Source organism: Raphanus sativus, chromosome 6 (assembly GCF_000801105.2).
Source record: "Raphanus sativus cultivar WK10039 chromosome 6, ASM80110v3, whole genome shotgun sequence".
NCBI classification, from domain to species: domain Eukaryota; kingdom Viridiplantae; phylum Streptophyta; class Magnoliopsida; order Brassicales; family Brassicaceae; genus Raphanus; species Raphanus sativus.
Genome location: NC_079516.1, coordinates 11,202,556 through 11,225,542, shown reverse-complemented (window position 1 = coordinate 11,225,542; position 22,987 = coordinate 11,202,556). Strand labels below are relative to the sequence as shown.

Here is a 22,987-nt window from a genome sequence, read left to right as displayed (position 1 = left end):
GAAATTTTTAAATCTTGTTAGTTTTTGTTAGATGTCATAAATCTGAATTTGTAACAATTTTATTTAAATAATCTAAACTTTTTTGTTATTTTGTATGTCAAATGATAATACAAATATAGAAACTAAAGTTAAGTATTTTATAAATTTTTTAACATAAAATATATACATATACAAATTATTATTTTATGTTTTATAAAAATTAAAAAAAACTTAACTTTAGTTTCTATATATTTATTTTTATAGCTAATACGTATATTAAAATTAATTAATTTATTAATCTGCGTTTTTTTTTGTCATCTATTAATCTCAAAACATATTTGGTAGAACCTAGACAAAAAAAAGGTAAGTGAAGTAAAGACCGACAGGGCGATTACAAGGTCTCAGTTTAACGCTAAAATCAACGGAAGAGGCGTAGTTTAGCATATCCTAAGCCCTGCCTTTCTAGCTAGCACTTGGGATAACCGCAGGCCGCAGAAGAGTGAGGACAGCAAGAACTTTCTTGTCCTCTTCGCCTATTCCTATAAACCTTAATTTTATTTTATTTTGATCCTTTTAGAATCTACACACCAGGTAAAACTGCTTTGATCGACCTCTTTTAATTGAGTTCTTTGCTTCTGTCTTTGTTGTGAATTGTTTTGATTGAAATGAATTTAGTATCATTATCATCATAATCATCTCTGTTTTCGTGTGTAAAAAAAATATCAATTCTTTACAAGAACTTGAAATCAAACGGAAACTTAGCTTTTGGGGTATTATACTCTGTGTTGATTTTTAAGTGTACTGGCCAATTCAACTATAGGTTTTTGAAGAAAATCGTTGAATGGGGTTTGATTCTTTGTAGATTATTATCGTGTTTGCTTAGGCTTACACTGTCTCATCTCTTTCTCTAGGTCTAGCATCTCAATATATAATCAAATATTCTTAACACTCTTAGTCAAGGTGCTTCGTCTGATGTCTTTGAACTATTGAAAAGTGTGCATTCTTTTTCAAGAGAATCCTCTGTTAATGTATTGCTTGGAATAAGTCCATTGTTCTCTGTTAACTTATGATTAATATTGGTTTTGGCATCTCTGTTTTGTATAAAAGACAATATTGCTTATCCAGAAGCGTTGGAAATGGAACTCTTGAGTGCAGTATGAAGAACTGAAATATATAAGAATTTAGTTTTTTTGGGAATCTTAATTAGCTTAACTTCTAGCAGCTATGTCCTTCTCTTATTGGCTCTTGCATTTTTATTCTGATTCCATAATCTGATGTGGAATGAATTAGGGAAATATTCAGAATGTGGAGGTTCAGTTTCTGAGTCAAGAGAAAAACCATAATAATGGAAAGCCTAGGAGGTAGAGGTTTCAGTAACACGAGCAGTGCAGCAACAACAACAAGGAAGAAGAGGAGCACTACGTTGCGGCGGCCTTGGAACGAAAGACAGTTACAGGATACTTCATCATTGCCCTCCACACCCATCCCTGACTATGTAAGAAACCACCAACCAACATCTTATAAATTTTTGCAATTTGAAACTTCAATTTTTATATCTCTTTTATTTAAGCTAAGTGTTGTCTTTTTCATTCTTGTTTTAGTATTTATGTCGAATAATCACTTCTTACACTGTAACAACCTTGACGGTGCCATAAGAATGAGTTGTGTCATGCATCAACTGATATGATTGGAGATTGGGTTTAATTTGTGTTTTTGGCAGAATGAGAACAGGATGGAAGAGAGGGAGTCAGATGAAGGATCAACGAATGGTTCTTTCCAAGGAAGTAGTCAGGGACACAGCACTGGGTTTCTTGTCCCTACTATTAAGAAAGATTCGAGCGACCGTGTTGCTGAGAAGAATACAATCAAGAAGGTTAAACTCAAACTCGGTGGTGGTTCATCAAAAGTTATAAACGCAATATCTGCATCCGATGGTGCTTCTGATATTGGTTTGTGCTCAGCAAAATCCTCCCACGCGTCCTTGGACACCACAAGCAAGGCGGATTCAAGCAAAACAATTACGTATCCTGTTCGAAAAAGCAACCGCATTTCTAAACGACGTGGTCTTGATGATGATGATGATGACGAAGAGATTCAGTTTCTGAGAAAGGTGAAAATGGGTAAAGTTGTTGCTGACGTTGATGAAGATGAAGAAAGGGACAGAAAACATAAAAAGCTGTCCAAGGTAATGAAACAAAATGTTGAGTACCCGCTTGGTGTTGGCAAGAAAGATAAGACGAGAGGAAAAGCATTTGATGAGGAAGAAGAAGGTCTGAGTGATGCAGAGGTTGAGCTAGGTAATAAGAGCGGGAGAGCTAAAAGAAGAGAAGGTCTGAGTGAACTTAAGACAGAAATTACTGTGACTACTCGTCGACGTTCTGGACATAGCGGAAACCTCATTGAGTTTCCTGGTGGCTTACCTCCAGCTCCACCTAGAAGTAAGCTTGATGAACAGGGCTATAGTTGCTCAATGTTTGAACCGGTGGAGGTTCTATCTTGTTGTTCTCTGACTTCAAGCTTTTTTTTATTGTGTTTGACTGTTTGTATACTTACAGAGCGGAAAGAAGATGGGTTAGAGGTTGATCAGCAACTAAAGAAAGCTGAGGCTGCCCAGAGACGTAAACTGCAAGTCGAAAAAGCAGCTAGAGAGTCAGAGGTTTGGTCATGTTTTCATTTTCAGTTGAATGAACTCAAAACTTTACTTACATCATCTTTCTTGCATCGGCAGGCTGAGGCAATCAGGAAGATCTTAGGCCAAGACTCTAGCAGAAAAAAGAAGGAAGATAAGATTAAGAAACAACAAGAAGACAAGGCTAAGGTATAAAAAAAATAACAAAATATTTTTTTTTTTTTTGCTGTTGAATGAAACTTTGAGCAGCTTATGTGAGATTTCTGTTTCATGCAGGAGAAGGCTGCAGACTCGATAGCCCGTAGATCAGACACAGTGAAGTGGGTAATGGGTCCTTCGGGAACCATCGTAACCTTCCCAGAAAAACTTGGATTACCATCTATATTCAACTCTAGTCCTCAAAGGTACCGATTTATTCACACTAATATTAGATACAATGTTGTGTTCCAATCTGAAGTATCACTTTGGTTTGATGCTAAAGACTCATTGGTAACTGGACTTAACTGACATTGTTAGCCTTGTTATATTGAACTAGCTATCCTCCACCGCGGGAGAGATGTGCGGGTCCAGAATGTAAGAACGCATACAAATACAGAGATTCACAATCAAACCTTCCATTGTGCAGCCTCCAGTGCTACAAGGCGATGAAAGGCTAGAATGGATATTGTAAGTTTTTATTCAAGCCCGTTATCTACTTACGATAGTGATAGAAAATAGTAATCGTTCATGTAAATAGTAATAATGGAGCGTCATGGGTACTGATATAACGAAACAGGATGTATAATTTGTTTGTATTTTAAAATAAGATTCAACTGTAAATAAACATAAGTGACTGTAGTTGTTATGTTTTATGTCATAATGTTTGATTGGTTAGTCTTCCAAGTAAAATGTTGGGTCTTTCTTTGCACACTATCAATTCCCTATCTACACATTGTAAGACATTTTGAATTCATATATTTAAAGATGAACCACATAATTCATGGGCAAAACTTACCTTCTCCAACCTATAGGGGGTAATCCAAGTATGGATAAACCGGAAGAGGATGGGAACACATTTGGCACCACCAACTAATTCGATTTTGTTGACAACGTTTGTAGCAATTAATCGCTCTATTGCTAACCTTATATTAACTCTGCCAAAATAACTCTCGAGTTAACTTGTCAAATAAACTGGTTTACTTGGCTGGGCCTGAACTCTCAAATCTCTTTACTTGAAGAGAATTGAGAATATGATGCCACACAATATCTCCCTTACTTTGATAGTCTGAACGTCACCTTGAAACCAAATGTTAAACGAGTAACAAAAGATATATCTATAGTGCTATATAACGATATGATGCAAATGTCTTGGGTATTATAACAAGGATAATATTTCTTGATATGTTTATCTTCTTTTGTTGTGTTTAATTCTGTAAAATATAACATTATGGTATAATAAGAAATATGTAACTAAAAGGTACGTTTACTAACACAAATAGAGATACAATAATGTTTGAGTACATGGATTATATGAAGGGTTAGGTGAAAAGATCAATACTAGAAAATATACTGGAAAAATGAAAATATTTTTGGTATCAATGGTGATATATAAATGTACTTGTTGTTTGTTCATACCAGTTTTAAAGATACTAGGGATATAGCCCCGCGCAAGCGTGGGGTCGTGAATCTATAAAAGAATTTTCAATTTGTGTTCATGAATTCGACATCTAACAACATTTTTTTTAAGAATATGTCAAACATACTCAGATTCAACATTTGACACGCTGACTAATTGACATCCTCATTAGCTATCCAGTAAATCTGCAACCTGTGTAAATGTAAGAAAATAATAATATATCCCAATTTAAAAACCCCACACAATAGTAAAACCCTTTATTAAACATAGCGCAATAATATATACATACCGAGAAAAATAGTCAAGGCGAGATTTTTTAACAGAAATAAAAAATAAATCTTCATGAGCTCCTCTCAGATCTATGTGAACTCTCTCGCTCCATCCAAAAAGTTGTGTTTCTTTTTCATTGGTTTTTCCTGTAGTTATCAGCTGTGTAAACAATTTTGTTCGCCTCCTCTTTAAAACTACTAGTGTGTTCTAATTCAAATTTGAAGTATGAGAAATTAGTGAATCCCTCCATGGCGTACAGGTCTCAGCAGACAACTTCAGAAAGTAGAACAAAGAACATTAAAAAGTTATACTAATCAAGTTTTCAGTAGGACTATGAAATTATATCAATTTAAGGAGTTTCAATGATATGTGACACTGAATAGAGCGGATTAGAGTGTAATGGTTTATCATTGGATGTGAGAGTTGAGCGACAAAGTGGGAGAACCCTATGCCATATTCAAAGACAATGCAAAAGAATATACGATTAGGAAGCTTTTTGGGTATGTCTGACGCATCAGCCTCACATTTTAAAAGTTATGTAGAAACTGAGTGCCATAGGCCGCAAGTTAATTTAAAATGACCCAACAATCATTAATTCATTACATAATCACGTTCGAAAACTCACTCCCGAGTGCCGTAAAATCACTGGAAAAACGTAATTTGGACACCAACGATGACGATTTAAAATGACTCAGTCCAAAAACCGAAATTCTTAAAAACTTAATTTTCACTCATTTCATCCTATAATCGAGTAATATATTTAAAAATTCATGAAGTTTTCATGAAAATGGCAAAAACGAAGAAACTGATGTATAACTCTTGACAAATTATGAGATGTCGGAGTCAATATTGCAGAAAGTCTAAAAGTCTAAAGAAGAAGATGACTTGTAAATATCATAATTGTCTTTCATTAAATCTAATCATAAAAAATGCAAAACGCACATGTTCTCTATTCAAACCCGGATTGTGAGCTTCTTTAATGATACATAAACCACTGCACTAAGTGATATTTAGTGATATTCATATGAATACATACTATTTTAAAACAAAAACATAAAGATGGATCCCACAAACATTTATTAAAATCTGATGTGGACACTTTAAGAAGAAAAGAAAATGTCTCATTATATATATGATTCACTATGTAAATAATATATTTATATCAAAGAGGATGATACAACGATGATAATAAAACATACAGCATAAATATATATCTTATTCTTTTCATAAGAATTAAAGAATGTTTTCTCCACTAACATTATAAACGAAATCAAATTCTGAAGTTTAAAGATGGAAGATGGTTAATCTAAAGAGACGAGAGAAGAAGGAAGAGTGGCCATCCAACCATCTTTATCGACGAAAGTTTTAGGATTTAAAAGAAAATCAACTTCTTTAGCTGAGAGATTCCTCTCCCACCCAATTCTTCCCTTCTTACTTGCTCCTTTTCCTGTGCTGTTTACCTCCACAAATGTAGATTTATCCCTGATCATATTATTTATAGTTCATTATTATTGTTACAATATGTTTTCCAAATATATAACACAATGTATCTATCTTATTAAAACAGAAACATTCTGTTGGACTTAACATTTATTTTGTAAGTTTTTAAATTAAATACACATTTATAATTTATAGTTAAACCTACATTAAATCATTAATGTTCATTCTTTATACTACTATCCATGTTTCCAAACAATATACTTATTTCTTACTACTATCAATATTTCCAAACAATATATTTTATACTACTATTAATGTTTCCAAACAATACAATAATTAATCTTAATATTTTATATCTATTATTTTCTCTTTAAAATTTTGTAGAAACATCATAATTTCATAAATTGCAAAATAATGAACTTTAAAATTTGGATTATAAGATTACAAATTATGAAACTATTACAACTTAAATTAAATTAGATTACATATTGGTCATCCATCAGTTCAATCAGTTAGTCTCGAATTTTAGTGATTTTTGTTAATATGAATATTTTAAAAACCTAAATTGAATTGTCAGATCTCCGGATTAACCGGTATAATCACAATCAGGTTGAATTTAGAAATACTGATTTAAATGCAAAAATATTTTAAATACACTCTTTAAAAGTTACCAAAATATTTGTTAAGTTATTAGTAAAAAATTTCATCGTAAAATATTCCGCGCTTTGGCATAATCTAGTTGGAAGTAAAAGAGAAAAAGAATTACGTACTCTTGGCCTTTATAATGCCAAGCATCCCAACCTTGAGGAACAACGACATTGGACATGTGTGTTCCATAAAAGACAACTCTAGAATAGCCTCCGTAGGCTCTTCCGAGGAATGCCTTACCAGTTCCTTTGATCACACATTTATTAAAACACAAATCCACTTGTGTCTTGCTCGCTTTCCCTCCCTTGCGCAGTTATGAATCCTGCTAACATTTCTCTGTTATTCACCGTTTTCTTTGATGTTACCCCTATAACATTTATCACGCAGTTCTGCATCCAAATACCAACTCATTTAGATATATTTTGGCTCAATTAGAACGGGAAAACAGAAAAATATAACAGTTTTTGCTTGGTATGTTGACTCTTGGTAGGTTTTGTTTGGCATGTTCGCTTGTGATGTTGCCTAGCCTTCAAACTGACTCCCACTATAATAAAATAAACGATTTCTGACCGCATATTTCATTGGAAATGCGTCGAGAAAAGACAATCCCTACGAATTTCCAACAAATCGCTCATCAGTACTATTTCGTCAAAAGAAAAATTCCATCGGAAATTTCTCGGCAACTTCGATGAATTTCCAAAGAATTCCATCAGATGTAGTCCTCATCAAAACAGACCAAAACATTCGTCGAAAATAAATTCCGATAAAAGTTAGATCGTCGGAAGTTTTTCAGACGAATCATTTCGGCTCCATCCTTGATCCCATAAATATAAATTATTATCTTTTTGTACAGTATTGTTTTATCACAACATCCGTATACTTAACCTGCATGCTTTTATTGAGAGAATATATGAGATTACTTGGTATATAGATTGGCCTCTTCCCCATATGAAATCAACGGCTCCTTCGATGTAACATTTGTGGAAGTAGTAGCGACCAAGTAAGTCCGCAAGTGTGTCTTGGACACTGATGAATCTACAGCCATAGAACGAGGCCTTGTCCGCCATTAGTATTGCCGATGGAGCTACCTTTATATCCTTATTCGGTACTGTTTGTTTTATGTTGTTATAAGTATTACTAGATTTTGATCTGGGCTTTCAAAGTACGGGATTTAATATTTTTTAATTTAGAAATGATATGAATATCTAATTACATAAATGCTTTCATTATTATAAGGTATTGACGATACATTTTATTTATTTCAAAATTAAAATGTGTTTCTCACTTACTCTATATCGGTTCTAGTGGACTAACATTACTTCCGATCATGTTAAATTATATCGTAGCCTAAACTCAATTTTTAATTTTATAAATATTTATTGTGTGTTTATTGTATATTTTTTTATAAATACATGATAATTTGTAATAATAGAAGTTCTCGGGTTTTGTATTCAATTTACTTATATTTGATTTTTTTTTTGAAAGAGCGAGATTGTCTATTTTTAAAAATCTGTATTTAAATTTTTTTATAAAGTGTTTTAAACATTATTTAATATTTAGTTGCAAGAAAAAATTATAGTTGTTTTATATGTTTTGTAGGACCAATATCTTAAACATGTTAATTTTGAGAAAAAAAAATTATGTTTTTGCAAAATTTAAATTTGACTTGAGGCCCATGTTAGATGTTTTGATGTTAGTGGTTTGCTTAGGAAGAGAAGAAGCTTATTAATAATAAGTGTCTTACGCAGTGTTTTGAAATCCGGCCCAGATCCGTGGTTGAATTGGTAAATCTGGTGATCCAAGATAAATCCGGTTCAGATTTTATGAAAATTCAAAAATTCAAAAACTCAATAAAACCCGTTAAAAACCAATAAAACCCTGAGTCCTGTTAGTGGTTTAACCATTGGTTGAACTAATATACATTTTTACTCTTTTTAGTTTTCAGTTATGTTTTTAAAATCTATTTTTATATTTTTTAATTAAGAAATCAGGTTTTTCAGTTTTGTTATGAAAAATATATTAATGATGTCTTACTTTTGGTAAATTTTAGATTTTATTTTTAATTTTATTATTCACATTAAACATATAAATATTTATAATTTTTTAAGTCTTGATACTTTTTGTTAAATGTCATAAATCTTAACTTGTTACAATTTCTATAAAAATAATCACAATTATTTTTGATATGTTGTATGTCAAATAAAAATAAAAACAGAAACTAAAGTTAAATATTTTCTAGATATTTTTAAACATCAAATATATACATATCCAAAATATTTTTTATGCTTTATAAAATATTAGAAAATACTTAAATTTAATTTCTATATATTATTTTCATAGCTAATATATTATTATATAATAAAATTAGTTAATTTTTTAATCCGTGGTCGATCCAATGATCCGGTGATCCAGAAAGTCATCTGGGTAAATGTCTGGGTCAGGTTTAAAAACATTGGAACTTTTACGACAAAAGATATTTGGGTTTTTTTAATCTCAGCAAATCGTAATCACATCTCAAGATATATACTAATATTTGATATAGTTTATGTTCCTACAATTAGGCAACTTTGGTTACCATGATATAAAGATATTGGTCAAACAATTTTTGGTGTGAATAATATAAAAAATCAAATTAGAAAATGGCATTCTCTTGTAAATAATTTAAAAATTCAAAGGCAAAATCCTAATAGGGATTCTACTTTAATAATATAGACTAGATTTTGACATGCATACTCGTGCGGATATATATTTTTATAAAATATGATATTTTCATGTTAATATTAGAGTTGGGGAAAAAACCCGAATCCAAAAATCGAACCGATCCCGATCCAAAGAGAAGTACCAAACCCGAACCGAAATTGATTAAATATCAAAATTTTCATGTTTAGAAAAATGAAACCGAATTCGATCCGAACCGAATGTAAATAATTGAAAATATATAAATACATCCAGAATATATATAGTACTTATAAATTGGTTTAAGTAATTGAAAATATATATAAATACTCAAATGTAAATATCTAAAATAGTTAAAGTATACTCAAATTACCAAAATTACTTAAAATAATTATTGATTCTCTATCCAAATATAATAATCATACCACTTTATATTTTAAGTTCAAGTATTCTGATATATTTTATTCAAATTTATATGTAATATATTATTTTTTTATATATTCTGAAAAATTTAAAGTATATAATAAATTTTAAAAATAATTTAAATGGATTATCCGAATGAGACTGAAATATTTGACCCCGAAAACGCAAAACCCAAACATACCCGAATGGGTACCCAAATACCCACCCCTATTTCACAATCTATTTTTCCTTTAAAAACACAACAATATATGTACTATCATATAAATAATCACATATATTATGTTTTTAAAATTTAATTATAAATATAAAAATCATAATTTAAGTTGGTATATGAAATTTGACTTTGTATTGTATTTTTCTTATATATATTGAAAACATTTTTAATAATGGTTATTGGAAAATATTTTAAGTAAAAATAAAATTTTGAATATATGTATATTTTGAATCAATTTTGATATAAATCAACTTTAAATTATTATTTTTGATTTGAAATTTGTATATATATATAGTTTAAATTTTGCATTATGATTATTTTAAATAAATGATATTTTTAGATAATTAGATTAGCTCATTTTTGCATATTTTAAAGTTGACTCAAATAAATAGTTTATCATAATATAATAGATTTTCAATTTTTCTTAATAACATAAATTCATTATTTTCTTAATATATTGTTATTCATATTTCCAAACAAACTTTTTTTTTAAACTGATATTCATGTTTCCAAACAAACCTATTTTTTTAAAACTGCTATCCAAATTTCTAAACAAATATCTTTTTAAAATTGTTATATATGTTTCCAAACAAATCTAATTTATACTTCAGTTTTAATAATATAGATAGATGTACCATCATAATACAAAGCATGCATAACTCATCTATCTTATTAAAACAGAAACATTACAACTTCTTCTAGGTGGATTTTAAAATTGGACCTTATGTAATTAATGTTATATTAATCTATTTATTATTAGACATGCCTTTTTATAAATAATTAATATCAACCATTACCATAGTTTTTACTTCTTACCTTATTATTATATCCACCACGCATGTTTCTTTATATTGCATATATTTTACTATAAGCTAGATACATCCACTAGCATATAAGATAGATTATTAATAATACATCTACTAACATATAATACTATACGACAGATTACTAATAATACAATATATTATATGTATTCATTAACTTGCATCTATCAATATTAGCAATACTATAAAGACGACTAACTCTATACTTTGAACCTATAAACTATGATATACTAATTTATAACAAAATGATATTACTGTTACAAATTAGTTTTTATAAAAATTATTTATAGTAGCAATTCGTTATATAATATAAATTTAATCAAGACCTAAATTTTTTTTTTCTGTTCAGAAAAAAAACCTATGAATATATACCATTAAATTAGCCAATTTTTTTTGAATAAATAGTAAATCTCACCAAACCAAAAAACTAAATTAAAAATATAACAAACAATATTATGTTTGAAATTTAGCTCACTGGGTCGGCTATAAATCTGTTCATTTCAGGTATGAGTTGTTCGAGTTCTCAACATTTTGATCTAAGTAGGTATTTGATTTTTTTTTGTCCGGGTCGATTTTTTTTGGTTCCGGATCATTATAACACTTTTATATTATAAATCTTAAATAATATACAACATGTATATAAAATATGTGAATCAAAAGATAAATCCGCGCAGGCGCGCGGATCATGATCTAGTTATATGTATAACAGAATCTTGTAGTATGATATTTACATCCATGTGTGAAAACCAATCCAAAAGATCTATCTAATCATGATATAACTTAACAGGATGATTGATACGGCAGACAAATATCCAAATGATGGACTAGTAAAAAAACGAAATATTTAAAACAGTTGGGCGAACAATTTTTTTCATGTATAATAGTTAAAAAAACAAAAAGGTAAGTGTTATAGAATGTATTGGCTCAATTGTCTTTATTAGATCGTATAATACAGAATATATACTGAGTACTAGAGGTATTCTAGGTATTAGATAAAGACATAAGTACCCTTATATACAACTACTCTACACACCCCCTCAAGATGGAGGGACTTTGATCACTCCAATCTTGGACATCAGCTCATGAAAGCGCGCCCTTGAAAGTGGTTTGGTGAGAGCATCGGCCAGTTGATCTCGTGTGGATACATGTGAAACACGGAGTGCACCAGACTGGACGTTGTCTCTGACGAAGTGAAAATCAAGAGCTAAGTGTTTCATTTTGGAGTGGAACACCGGATTTGCACTGAGGTAAGTAGCTCCGATGTTGTCGCAGTATATGGTGGGAGTAGAAGGCAGCGAGGCGCCAAGTTCTTGGAGCAGTGAGGTCACCCAGCGAAGTTCAGATGCTGTATTTGCCACGGATCTGTATTCAGCCTCAGTGGAAGAACGAGCCACTCCGGTCTGCTTCTTTGATGACCAGGCAATCGGGTTTGAACCAAGATAGACAATGTAAGCATTAGTTGAGACGAAATCATCCGTGTCGCCAGCCCAATCAGCATCGGAAAAGGCATGTAGATGAAGCGGTGACTGTCTGCCGAGGAAGATACCATGCGATAACGTTCCTGCAAGATAACGAAGGATGCGTTTTGCAGCCTGCCAATGAGCATCAGTGGGCCGGTGCATGAATTGCGAGAGGCGATTGACACTGTAAGCGATATCTGGTCGAGTATATGATAGGTACTGCAAACTGCCAATGACCATTCTGTATTCTTTAGCATCGGCAAGAGGAGTTCCAGTGGACAAGGAGAGCTTCGGTGTAGTAGCTTGTGGTGTCGTGACCGGCTTTGCGTCAAGCATATGCATCTTGGTTAAGAGGTCGATAATATACTTTCTCTGCATTAGATGGAGGCCAGAACGTGTCCGAGTGACCTCAATACCCAAGAAGTAGTGGAGATCGGTAGGATCTTTTAACGAGAACCGAGATGAGAGAACATGAATACACGCAGAGACCATCGAGAGAGAGCTTCCGGTGATGATGATATCATCGACGTAAACCAAGATATATAGAACGTGTGCTCCCTGAATGTAAATGAAGACTGAGGTATCAGCAACCGAATTATAGCACCCCATCTGACCCAAAAACGTTTTCAATTCCTGATACCACGCCCGCGGAGCCTGTTTGAGACCATAGAGAGCTTTCTTTAGCCGGCAGACATGATGGGGGCGATCTGGGTCGATAAAGCCTGGAGGTTGTGAGACATAAACCTCATCCGTTAGAGTACCTTGCAGAAAAGCATTATTGACATCGAGCTGCTTGATTGGCCATGCTTGTGTGACGGCAAGATGAAGCACCAGTCTGATGGTAACGGACTTGACAACTGGACTAAAGGTTTCTGCATAGTCAAGACCATACTCCTGTCTATCTCCACGAGCGACCCACCTGGATTTGTACCTATCAAGCTTGCCATCAGAAAAATATTTTAGTGTATGAATCCACTTAGAACCAATAACATTTTGATTTGGTGCAGGCGGAACCAATTCAAAAGTCTGGTTTGCAATCTGAGCATTATACTCAAGGCTCATGGAACGTCTCCAATTCTCATCTCGCATAGCTTGGGTTATAGTTGTGGGTATAGGAATAGGTTGGGAGGTGGTAGTGGCGACAAGAGTAAGCTTTTTGGTGGGTTTTGTGATGTTATTTTTGGAACGGGTGCGCATGGTATGGGTATTGTGGATCTGTTGTGGTAACGGGTCAGTAGAAGGAGGTGAAGGAAGATTAGTTGGTTCGGGTGCAGGCTCAGGAACAGGTTGAGGCTGAGGGACGTCGGGTTGAAGAGGACTCGGAGGTGCCATAGCTGACGATGTAGCCGTTGAATTTGTACCTGTACCCACTACATTACTCTGTTCGTGAGAAACAGAGTTTGTAGAAGACGAAGACTGAGTCGACGACAAGTGAGGATCTTGGCCGGGGGAGACGGTTGCGACGAGTGTACGAGCGGAGGCTGAGTAACTGGTATGCGAGTAGCTGGTGTGAACGGAGGGGATGTGGGTTCTGTGACTGGTGGTTCTTTGGGGAGTGGTCGAGTAAATGGGAAGTCCGACTCAATGAAGGTCACGTGTCTGGACGTATAAACGCGACCAGTCGGACGGTGGAGACATAGATACGCGCTCTGGGTCAGAGAATAACCAACAAAAATACACTCAAGAGAGCGAGTATCTAGTTTGTGATGGGTATAAGGTCGGAGCCAAGGGAAGCAGGCGCAGCCAAATACACGCAGCTTGAGGTAATTAGGTGGCTTTTGGAACAGTAGGGCATAAGGGGATTGATGGTTAAGGACTGAGGATGGTTGCCGATTGATTAAATACACAGCAACTGCAAAAGCATACGTCCAATACTCTGTTGGCATCGAGGCTTGGTGAAGAAGAGTAAGTCCGGTTTCAACAACATGGCGGTGTTTTCGTTCAGCAATGCCATTATGCTCAGGTGTGTGAGGAGGAGAGGTGAAATGTGATATCCCGTTAGCTGCTAAAAACTGTCGGAGAGCCACAAATTCACCCCCATTATCCGAGTAGAGATTGCGTATGGGAAGGCCGAAATGTTTCTCAACAATGGCCTTAAACAAGGGAAAAATTTCTCGCACTTGGGATTTTCTTTTGAGAGGATATAGCCATGTGTACCGGGTAAAATGATCAACAAAAATAAGGTAATATTTGTAGTGATCAAAAGAAAGTATGGGAGAGGTCCAGACATCCGTATAAATAAATTCAAGAGGTTGGGTTGAGGAAATTGTATTTGAATGAAAAGGAAGTTTGTGACTTTTATTGATAAGACAATGAGAACAAGGCAAAAGTTTTTGAGAAGAAGCAGAAACTGGTAAAGAAAATTGAGAAACAACAGAGTTTAAAATAGTAGAAGAGGGGTGTCCCAAGCGCGAGTGCCAGTAGGTGAGAGACGTTTTGGGTGTGGGTGAGGCGAAGAGGGTAATGGTGTTTTGGTTGGTAACTGGCCACTCGTACAACTCATCTTTAGTCTTGCCTTGGAGCAATCGGACCCCCGTGCTGAGATCCTTCACCTGGAAATGGGCAGGAAAAAATTCAACGGACACATTGTTAGTATTGCAAAACCGATAAACAGAGATGAGATTCTTCTGTAAATTGGGTACATAAAAAACATCATTCAATGAATAAGAGCGAGTAGGGGTTGAAAGAGATGTAGAACCAGTATGCGAGATGGGAATGGAGGAACCATCAGCGATGGTAACTGCTTCGCCGCCCGTGTACGGTTGATGCAGAGCAAGATTGCTCAAGTCAGTGGTGAGATGGTGGGTTGCGCCACTGTCAAGAATCCAATTGTTAGGATTGTACTGTTGCGCCATAGCCATGTTGACTCGTGGTTGCCATGAGGTTGGCGAGGGTGCATTGTAGCGAGGACCGGAGGCTGATGCATTAGCAGTTCCCTGCATCTGTGAGCAACGACGCGCGCTGTGTCCATGAGCACCACACAATTGACAACGACCTTGATATCCTCGAGCTTGATTGTAGGAGCGAGGCGTGAACTGTTGCTGTTGTTGCCAAGTCTGGTGACCTCTGTTATTGCCGCGGTTCTGAGTGTGGTAGTGACCACGATTGGAGTTGCTGTTGTTATCCTTGAACTGAGCCGCATTGGCTGTAACTGGAACTGCTGATGGAACAGGGTTCTTCGTCTGCAACTTTACTTCATGATTGAGAAGTTTCTCGTGAATCTCAGTAAGAGATGGCGGAGTTTCACGACTCTCAATCTGATCAACAATCTGTTTGTAATCCTCTGGTAAGCCCTCAAGAACGTACTCAATCTGATCCTCCAGATCAAATGGTTTACCAAGCAACGCCAGCTGATCGAAACGAGTAGTTAAGCCTTGTACGTATGCGTCAATCGTCATAGTACCTTTCGTCCATGCTTTAACTTGCTGACGAAGCTGCTGGATGTGTGCGCGACTCGGCTTCGCGTATGTGGCAGACAAGGTATCCCAGATCTGCATCGATGTAGTGGTGGTGGACAGGATTGGTTGAATCGTTACTGTGATCGCACCAAGAAGCGAGCTGTATATCAGCTTATCTTGTCTCTTCCATACGGTGTAGGCAGGGTTGGTGGAGAGAACACCATCGTGAGTGACAGTCGGAGGAGGAGCGACGACCGAACCGTCGACGTAACCAGCAAGGTCATAACCTTCAAGCAACGCGAGAACTTGACGACTCCACATCAGAAAATTGGACGCCGTGAGTTTTGTAACATTGTTCATGTTAACATTAAGGATACTTTGAGTATTAGAGACCATGACTGTCTCGACAGGAGCAGAGTTTGAAGAACCAGACATGGTGGTGATGAAGAAGACGAAGAAGAAAGCGTTGAAAGCTTTTGAAAAAAAAAAAAAATGTTTAGCGGGGTTAAAAAAAAAATTGAGATCCCTAGGAAAGGAGCTTTGATACCATATAGAATGTATTGGCTCAATTGTCTTTATTAGATCGTATAATACAGAATATATACTGAGTACTAGAGGTATTCTAGGTATTAGATAAAGACATAAGTACCCTTATATACAACTACTCTACAAGTGTCTAGATCGATGACTGCTCATTTGTTTTAGTGATGTTTTTCATATGTACATTATAGATAAATGAAATCACTAATTCTTATAGAGTAAAAATTTAGTGATTTTGATTTTTTTTGAGGAATCATGATTTTGAATCGTCAAAATATGGACGGGTGGTATACCATTTGTCTATTTGTTTTTGACAGTAAAAACAAGTTGATGGGAAAGAAAACCAATTTCAAATTTTGCCACGGATATATATCATTGACGACACAAAAAGTATCATCAACAACACACGATGATAGCCATACCAAGGAAAACTACATATGATAAACCATAACCTTGAACGTAATATTAATAGCGACGAAGTATTCAGCGTTTAATCTGAACGGACCACTCGAATTAGCTAGTCCTGCATCACTATATTGAATTGCCACTCTCGATGCATCGTTTCCTTGTATTACTATCATTTGCTTCTCGATCATTATCTTTTCGCTGCAGCCATACACAAATATGTATATTAGTACACAAATTAAGTAAATTTGTGGCTAAAGAATAATAAATCAATCAAATCGAAATTAAATCTGTTAAAAACAAGTAAATCTGTTGCTAAAGAAAAAAACAAATTCGTGAAATTCTACATAATTCTGTTCAAATTAATTAAATATGTGGCCAAATAAACTAATCCTGACAAAATTAAAATAAATTTGTGGCTAAATGTGACAAATTTGTTGTAATAAATCTGTGAAAATCATATTACGTCTATAAATTTTAAAATAAATCCGTGACTACAAAAGAATATATTTACGTCTATCACTACTTAAAACGTGAAAAAATAAGTCTATGGATGGCACAATCATAAATATTTCGAAAAATCAGAAATTGCATTTTCGTAATTATTGTTTTTATTAATAAAGAAGATAAATTAGGCATGAAAAATAAATTAGTAACTAGTGTTTGACCCGCACGCCCGTGCCGGTGTTTATTTTTATTTTTATAAATAAATATTTTATTTTACAAAAATGGTATAATATATATTTTAAAATTTATCTATATTAACTAACTGTTTAATATTAAATCTCTAAACACAATAATTTTATAGTTTATATTTTTTTTGAACCGTCAATCGTTTTAGCCACATTTCAAGAGTATGATTTGTGCGTCGGGACAAATGTATTTTTATTCTAAATTTATTTTTTAGTTTTTTATTTGTTATTTTGAATAGTTTTAGTTATTTTAGGTAATTTAACTAATTTTTAATTAGATTAGTGAAAATATATATTTTGAGCTTTTTTCAAAAATTTTAGGTTTTTAAAAATATTTTAAGACGATTTCAAACATTGGTTATAATCGATCCGAATCGAACACAGAAGGAACTGAACCAAACTCGATCTAATAATTAGTAAAACCCGAATTGAACTTATGAGTATCACACCAAAAATTTGAAAATCTGTATGAACCGAACCAAATTCGATGGGCCTAAACGACCAGTCATAAGAGTAATACTTGTTTTACTAAGTAAGTTTTGTTTTTTTCTGAATATGAGTAAAAATTAAACTATATAGGAATTCTATATATTTTGTGTTAAAAAAAGAGAGAATTCTATATATATTGTTAGTGTGGGTGTGAAGATACATAAGGAGATCTATACTAAATATTTAGTTTGGCGTGAAATGCACTTAGATTGAATAATTAGTAACCGATAATGATTTTTTTGCTTGAAACGGATAATGATATTTTAAAAATTATTTAGATTTGGTTAGTTCCCTTTTTAAATAGTTAGATTAGAGTTATTCTTGAGTTCACTAATAGAAATCAAGTATTTCATAATCAATATTTTTTTCAAAAAAAAGAAACAAAATAACAACTTTCCAATTCGACTATAAGGTGGTTTAATCTATACTATTAAAGTAAAATACCTCATAGTATTCTACCCTTATTTTTCAATTTATTTACAATGACATGCCATTATCTTTTTAATTTTTAAAAAATAAATTCACTAACTATATATTTGGCCAATTGGATGGGAGAAATTTTTGATAACCAATCGGTTTCAACCAGCATTAATTAACATCATTACTTATCATTAAAACTTAAAGCAATCTTTGGGTAATAATATGTATCATACGATATGATTCTTCTATACATGGTAACTGAATATGCTTCATTATTAAACGCCATTAAATAGCATCCATAATATTAGGCATATTGTTTTTTTAATACCTTACAGTTTATTGATTCTGAGGTTGTCTTTTTCAAATATTTTTCGTAGAATTATGATTTTCAATAATAATCATTTAAACATATATAACAGCTTCTACACATATACAAAACAAACATGTTATATAATTTTTTTTTAAAGATATGATATAAAATATAATATGTTATAAAATTAGATATTTAAAAAAAAAGATAATCACACGCTTTAAAAATGTGGATCAAAAGTTAGATTATACTATTAAAGAAGAATCCATAATATAATTCTACCTTTAATTATTTTTGTTATTTACAATGGTATGTCATAGCTATTTTATTTTTTTTATTAATAACTAAATCTACCCTACCACGATTTTTTTTCAATTTAAATTATTAAAAGTTGTTTTCTTTTCAATTGCTTATAGTCAGATTTGGAAACATATATATTCAATAAAAACCTAGACCATCATTATAATATCATTAGAAAACATGAACTTCCAAAACGTGAACCAACTGTTATATACAAAATATGTTAAGATTTATTATTTGTGTAGCATCCAACTCTTAATATTTGTAAACCAAATGGTTGTTTTACAAATATAAATTTATATGGATACCCGATAAAAATTCATTCTCTAATCCTAACCAAAGAATCGAAACCCAAACACATAAAACCTTAACAATATTGCTTTTTATTTAAAAAATCTAAAAATTGATTTATATCATGTATTAATTTTGCGATCATATGGACTATATATTTTGGGTAAAACGTATTTTGTTACCATTCTCCTAAAAATTAGCATTATTTTGGCAACTTTAAATGATTTGATTATACCAACATATTCGGAACTTTCTAAAATATATGATTATATTCCTAACAATATATATTCGTTTAAAAAATCTACTAAAATATACAAAGCATAACTAATATATTTTTTGTTTAATATTATAGATATTTAGGCAGGTTGAAAAGATTTAATCTCACCAATAATCTAGGTATTTATAAAAATAATCAAGTATATTTTAAAGAATATATTTTTCAATCATAGCTAACTACCGTATTTTTTCTCACCTCCATTCCAAACAAAAACCAAAAATATCTTCTATTATACAAATCATCTCTTTGAAAGTTGTAAAACATTTCAAAATAGGATGAAAGGTTAGTCTTACACACACAGAAGAAATACAACTCCAGCTACTTAGATATATTGGCAATATATTACTATTTTGTAAACAAAAATCATTTTTAAAAACAAAAACATTAACAATCAACACAACTATATTAGCACAATTCTAATATATTATAAACAAATATAAATCTATGAAAATTACATTTTACAAATATTTTTCTTTTCTAAATAGAATTTTAAAAGGAAAACGATCCCGCGCTTTGAAAGCGCGGGTCAAAATCTAGTACATATTATATTAGTTGTTTGAGAATCTTACAAACGGTGTTACAAACAAAAAAAGAATCTTACAAACGATTTACGCCCTAATAAATAGGTACTTCATATAAAGTTTTTAAGGAAATAGAACTTCAAAGAAAATATCAATCATGAAATTTCTATTTATGTGATAGATATATAGGAAAGAATATTATATATCGTTTTTTCATTTAAATATTGTCTTCCTCAAGTATGACATCTTTTTGGTTAATGATTTAGCTAAGTGTAGATGGAATGTGCTTGATTTTAGGATTATTTTGTGGAGCTAATGAAGATTATATGTAGTATGTTGATTACACTTCAAACATTCATAATATATATGTCTAATGATATCAGCTTGAGAATTTTTAATGATTTTTTGTATATTATAAAATTTGGATCCGTAAATTTGATGCACTTCATTTTACACTTTTGGTTTATTAGAAGTTGTGAACCCATACATTGATTGGACATCCACTTTCACAATTTGATGTTTTTCTTTTGGTAAAATTTCATAGTTTGATGTTTTTATATCTAAACACATAAAATGAGGGTTGGTATGAATTACGTGTATTGCATGAAAACCAATCTTTGATAGTAGTGATAGTGGAATATGATGTACAATAATAATATTAATTTTATGTGCACTTGATTTTAGAATCTTGGCTTATTAATAGTTGTAAACCAATTTATGCAAAGATTGGAAAATTTTGCCGGCTATTAAATAGTAAACCGAGTTATTTTTGTTTGTTATGAGATAAATTATGTTAATAATGGGAAATTCAATCGTAATGGGCTGGTTAATTCACGAAAGGGCTTTTAATTATTACTAAAACTATTGTGTTTAAATCAATGGCATTCAATTGTAATTATTTAGAAAAATTCAGGGTTAATTCAAATTTGTACTTCACTTTTAATAGATTAGATTAAAATAAAATTAGAGTTAAACTAATAATTAATTGACAATTAAGGGTTAAACTAGTTTTTTACCCAAAAATGCTCTAATAAATCTCTACGCTACTTGTTTGATTTTTCGGGATAACACTCTAACCTCCTGGAGATGAACTCTATTTTGGGACTTGTATTGCAGGCGTGAATAAAAAGCTATTTCCACAAAATGGAAGATACAAATTTGATCACACGGATCTCTTTGATATCGGAATTCGAGTGATAAGACAGCAGCAAAGCTCTGCTCCTGTGATCAGACAGCAGCAAAGCACAAGGCTTTGTGCCAAGTTATTACAATTTCACAAGCTTAGTAGCTGCTTTCGCTAAGAGGGTTTAATAAGGACATTGAGTTAGCTAATGCTTTGATCTATATGCATGCTAAATGTGGTGACTTACAGGACTCTGAAAGACTGTTCTTCAAAATTGCAGAGTAGAGGAATCTTGTATCTTTGACTTCAAAAGGAGTAGATGCTGTTGGGTTTTTTGATGTAACGGTTGGTTCCAGTAACAGACCAGACCGGATTGTTTTCATAGCAGTTCTGACCGGGTGCCGCTATGCCAGTCTAGTGCAGAAAGGACTTAAGTTATCCGTTTTCAGACAGTTTTGATGATCAAGAAGCCGGAACTTGAAAATGATACACAAAGATGAAAACTTGGTTTGTGTGTTTAAGTTATCCGTTATATGATTCTCCACCGTTCTTTTTGTCACATTCAAGGTATGAATGATTGTTGAAACTACACAGAATCTGAAAATGGGTGAAAATCTTTCTTTATTTAACAACCATTAGTGGAGAAAAATCTCTTTTTTCATAGATAGGTAACGGAGAGTGGTCATACTTACTAAAGAAAAAGATCCCTAATCTTCACCGGCCTTAGATGGATCAAGTGCTGCTTGCCTATTTATAGTATAACTTCTCTTTCTTGTACTGAGGTTGTATTGCTTTTCTGAGTTTTCTTTATCAAAAGCAAAAGCTGTACACATGGTTTACTCGTTATTTTTTAGTCAAAAAAAAAAAGTAGATTTCTGTTGAAATGTTAACATCAGAAGCTTCAGATCTAGACAACTAGAACCTAAACTTTGCTTGTTCATAGGTCTTTTGAAGGATATTTCGGTTTATTGTGGTTTAGTCTGAAAAGTGGAATCATAACTCTTATTAATGTAGAAAATTAAGCAGCAGAAGCAGAAAGTATTACGTGATTAAGATAATTAAAAATAGAGAGTGCGGCTTAAGTAACTAAGCATCGCTGACTGCAACAGCCTCTTTAACTTCAGTGGTTGCATTGTTCTTCACCATTGCAGGATTCTCAACCTCAGGAACCACAAAAGCTGAAACTGGAAAAGTCCTGGAGAGACCAGTCGGTGTCCTGAAATTGATCTTACCTGAACTTGTTGGCTGCTCCAAGACAAGCTCATTGAGAGTGACCCAAATAAGAAGCTCTTTGGCCTTAACACCGGTCAGCTTCTTGATCTTTCCGACTTCCACAACAGCAGTGACCTCAGTGCCGTAAGAGACAAGTTTCCCAATAGTTTCAAACTTGTGAGTGATGCTCTTCTTCTGCTTAAGCCACACAACACCTGTTTCTCTGTCGTATCCAACCTCTTCTATGTCCTTCAATGGCAATAACCCATTAGGCATATTGACTTCCTTGAGGAACACCTTCGTCTTCTCACGGCATAACTCATCCCCTGTGTATTTCTCTGCCCTAGCTCTCACTTCATCTGTAACCAAACCCATCTCTCTGTTTTTCTGTGTTTTTTGTTTTTGAGATCTGTCTTTTGGGGATTTTAGTGGCGTAGTTCGCCTTTCCATTTATAGGTGGTGTCGTTTAAGCTTACCTTTGTATTCTGCATTCAATTACGGAAAATGCCACTGTAAGATTTATCACATGTTTCTACCAATGGTTCTAATTCTAAATTCAAAGATTAAAAAGACATTGGGATGGAAAAAAATTAACACAATCTGAGTAAGAAAAGTAGTTGATAAATTGTCTTAACTTATATCTGTAGACTTAACTTTAATCTTCAAAATCTGAAACGTCAAATTACTTCAAAATAGCAGCTTCTTCCATTTCGTCGTCATTATAGATATTTTGTACATAAATTAAGAAACTGGTTAAATATTCAAATTTACTCTGGTTTGACTATTAGAATTACATAACATTTATTGTTTATTTTAGTTTAATTAAGTTAA

General features: G+C 32.9%; 2 protein-coding genes and 1 long non-coding RNA gene across 4 annotated transcripts; 1 reads left to right on the top strand and 2 right to left on the bottom strand.

Moving 5' to 3' along the window:
- Window positions 1-326: 326 nt before the first annotated feature.
- Window positions 327-3,481, top strand: LOC108806584 (uncharacterized). 2 transcript variants are annotated; one of them, XM_018578736.2, is made up of 7 exons: window positions 327-570; window positions 1,282-1,474; window positions 1,700-2,417; window positions 2,535-2,635; window positions 2,708-2,797; window positions 2,885-3,012; window positions 3,144-3,481. In XM_018578736.2, exons 2-7 carry the CDS (start codon window positions 1,325-1,327, stop codon window positions 3,262-3,264), a joined length of 1,308 nt encoding a protein of 435 aa, XP_018434238.1. In that variant the 5' UTR covers window positions 327-570; window positions 1,282-1,324; the 3' UTR covers window positions 3,265-3,481. The 2 variants fall into 2 exon arrangements, with proteins under 2 accessions (XP_018434238.1, XP_018434237.1); XM_018578735.2 differs by having other exon boundaries at window positions 328-570; window positions 1,270-1,474.
- A 2,208-nt stretch (window positions 3,482-5,689) lies between these two features.
- LOC108806745 (uncharacterized) lies at window positions 5,690-7,710 on the bottom strand. The gene is made up of 2 exons (XR_001942590.2): window positions 6,704-7,710; window positions 5,690-5,975 (listed from the first exon to the last, which is right to left on the bottom strand). It is a non-coding gene; the product is annotated as an uncharacterized LOC108806745 (long non-coding RNA).
- A 14,219-nt stretch (window positions 7,711-21,929) lies between these two features.
- LOC108806744 (uncharacterized) lies at window positions 21,930-22,590 on the bottom strand. The gene has a single exon (XM_018578930.2). The coding sequence runs from the start codon at window positions 22,529-22,531 to the stop codon at window positions 22,031-22,033; it is 501 nt and encodes a 166-aa protein (XP_018434432.1). The 5' UTR covers window positions 22,532-22,590; the 3' UTR covers window positions 21,930-22,030.
- Window positions 22,591-22,987: the final 397 nt, after the last annotated feature.

What these genes read in the sequence shown, in the direction of transcription:
- LOC108806584 (XM_018578736.2), top strand. Translation starts at nt 1,325, where the DNA reads ATGGAAAGCCTAGGAGGTAGAGGTTTCAGTAACACGAGCAGTGCAGCA. An exon ending in AAGCAGCTAGAGAGTCAGAG is followed by an intron (nt 2,636 to 2,707) that starts GTTTGGTCATGT and finishes TTGCATCGGCAG; the next exon opens with GCTGAGGCAATCAGGAAGAT. An exon ending in TTCAACTCTAGTCCTCAAAG is followed by an intron (nt 3,013 to 3,143) that starts GTACCGATTTAT and finishes ATATTGAACTAG; the next exon opens with CTATCCTCCACCGCGGGAGA.
- LOC108806744 (XM_018578930.2), bottom strand. Translation starts at nt 22,531, where the DNA reads ATGGGTTTGGTTACAGATGAAGTGAGAGCTAGGGCAGAGAAATACACA.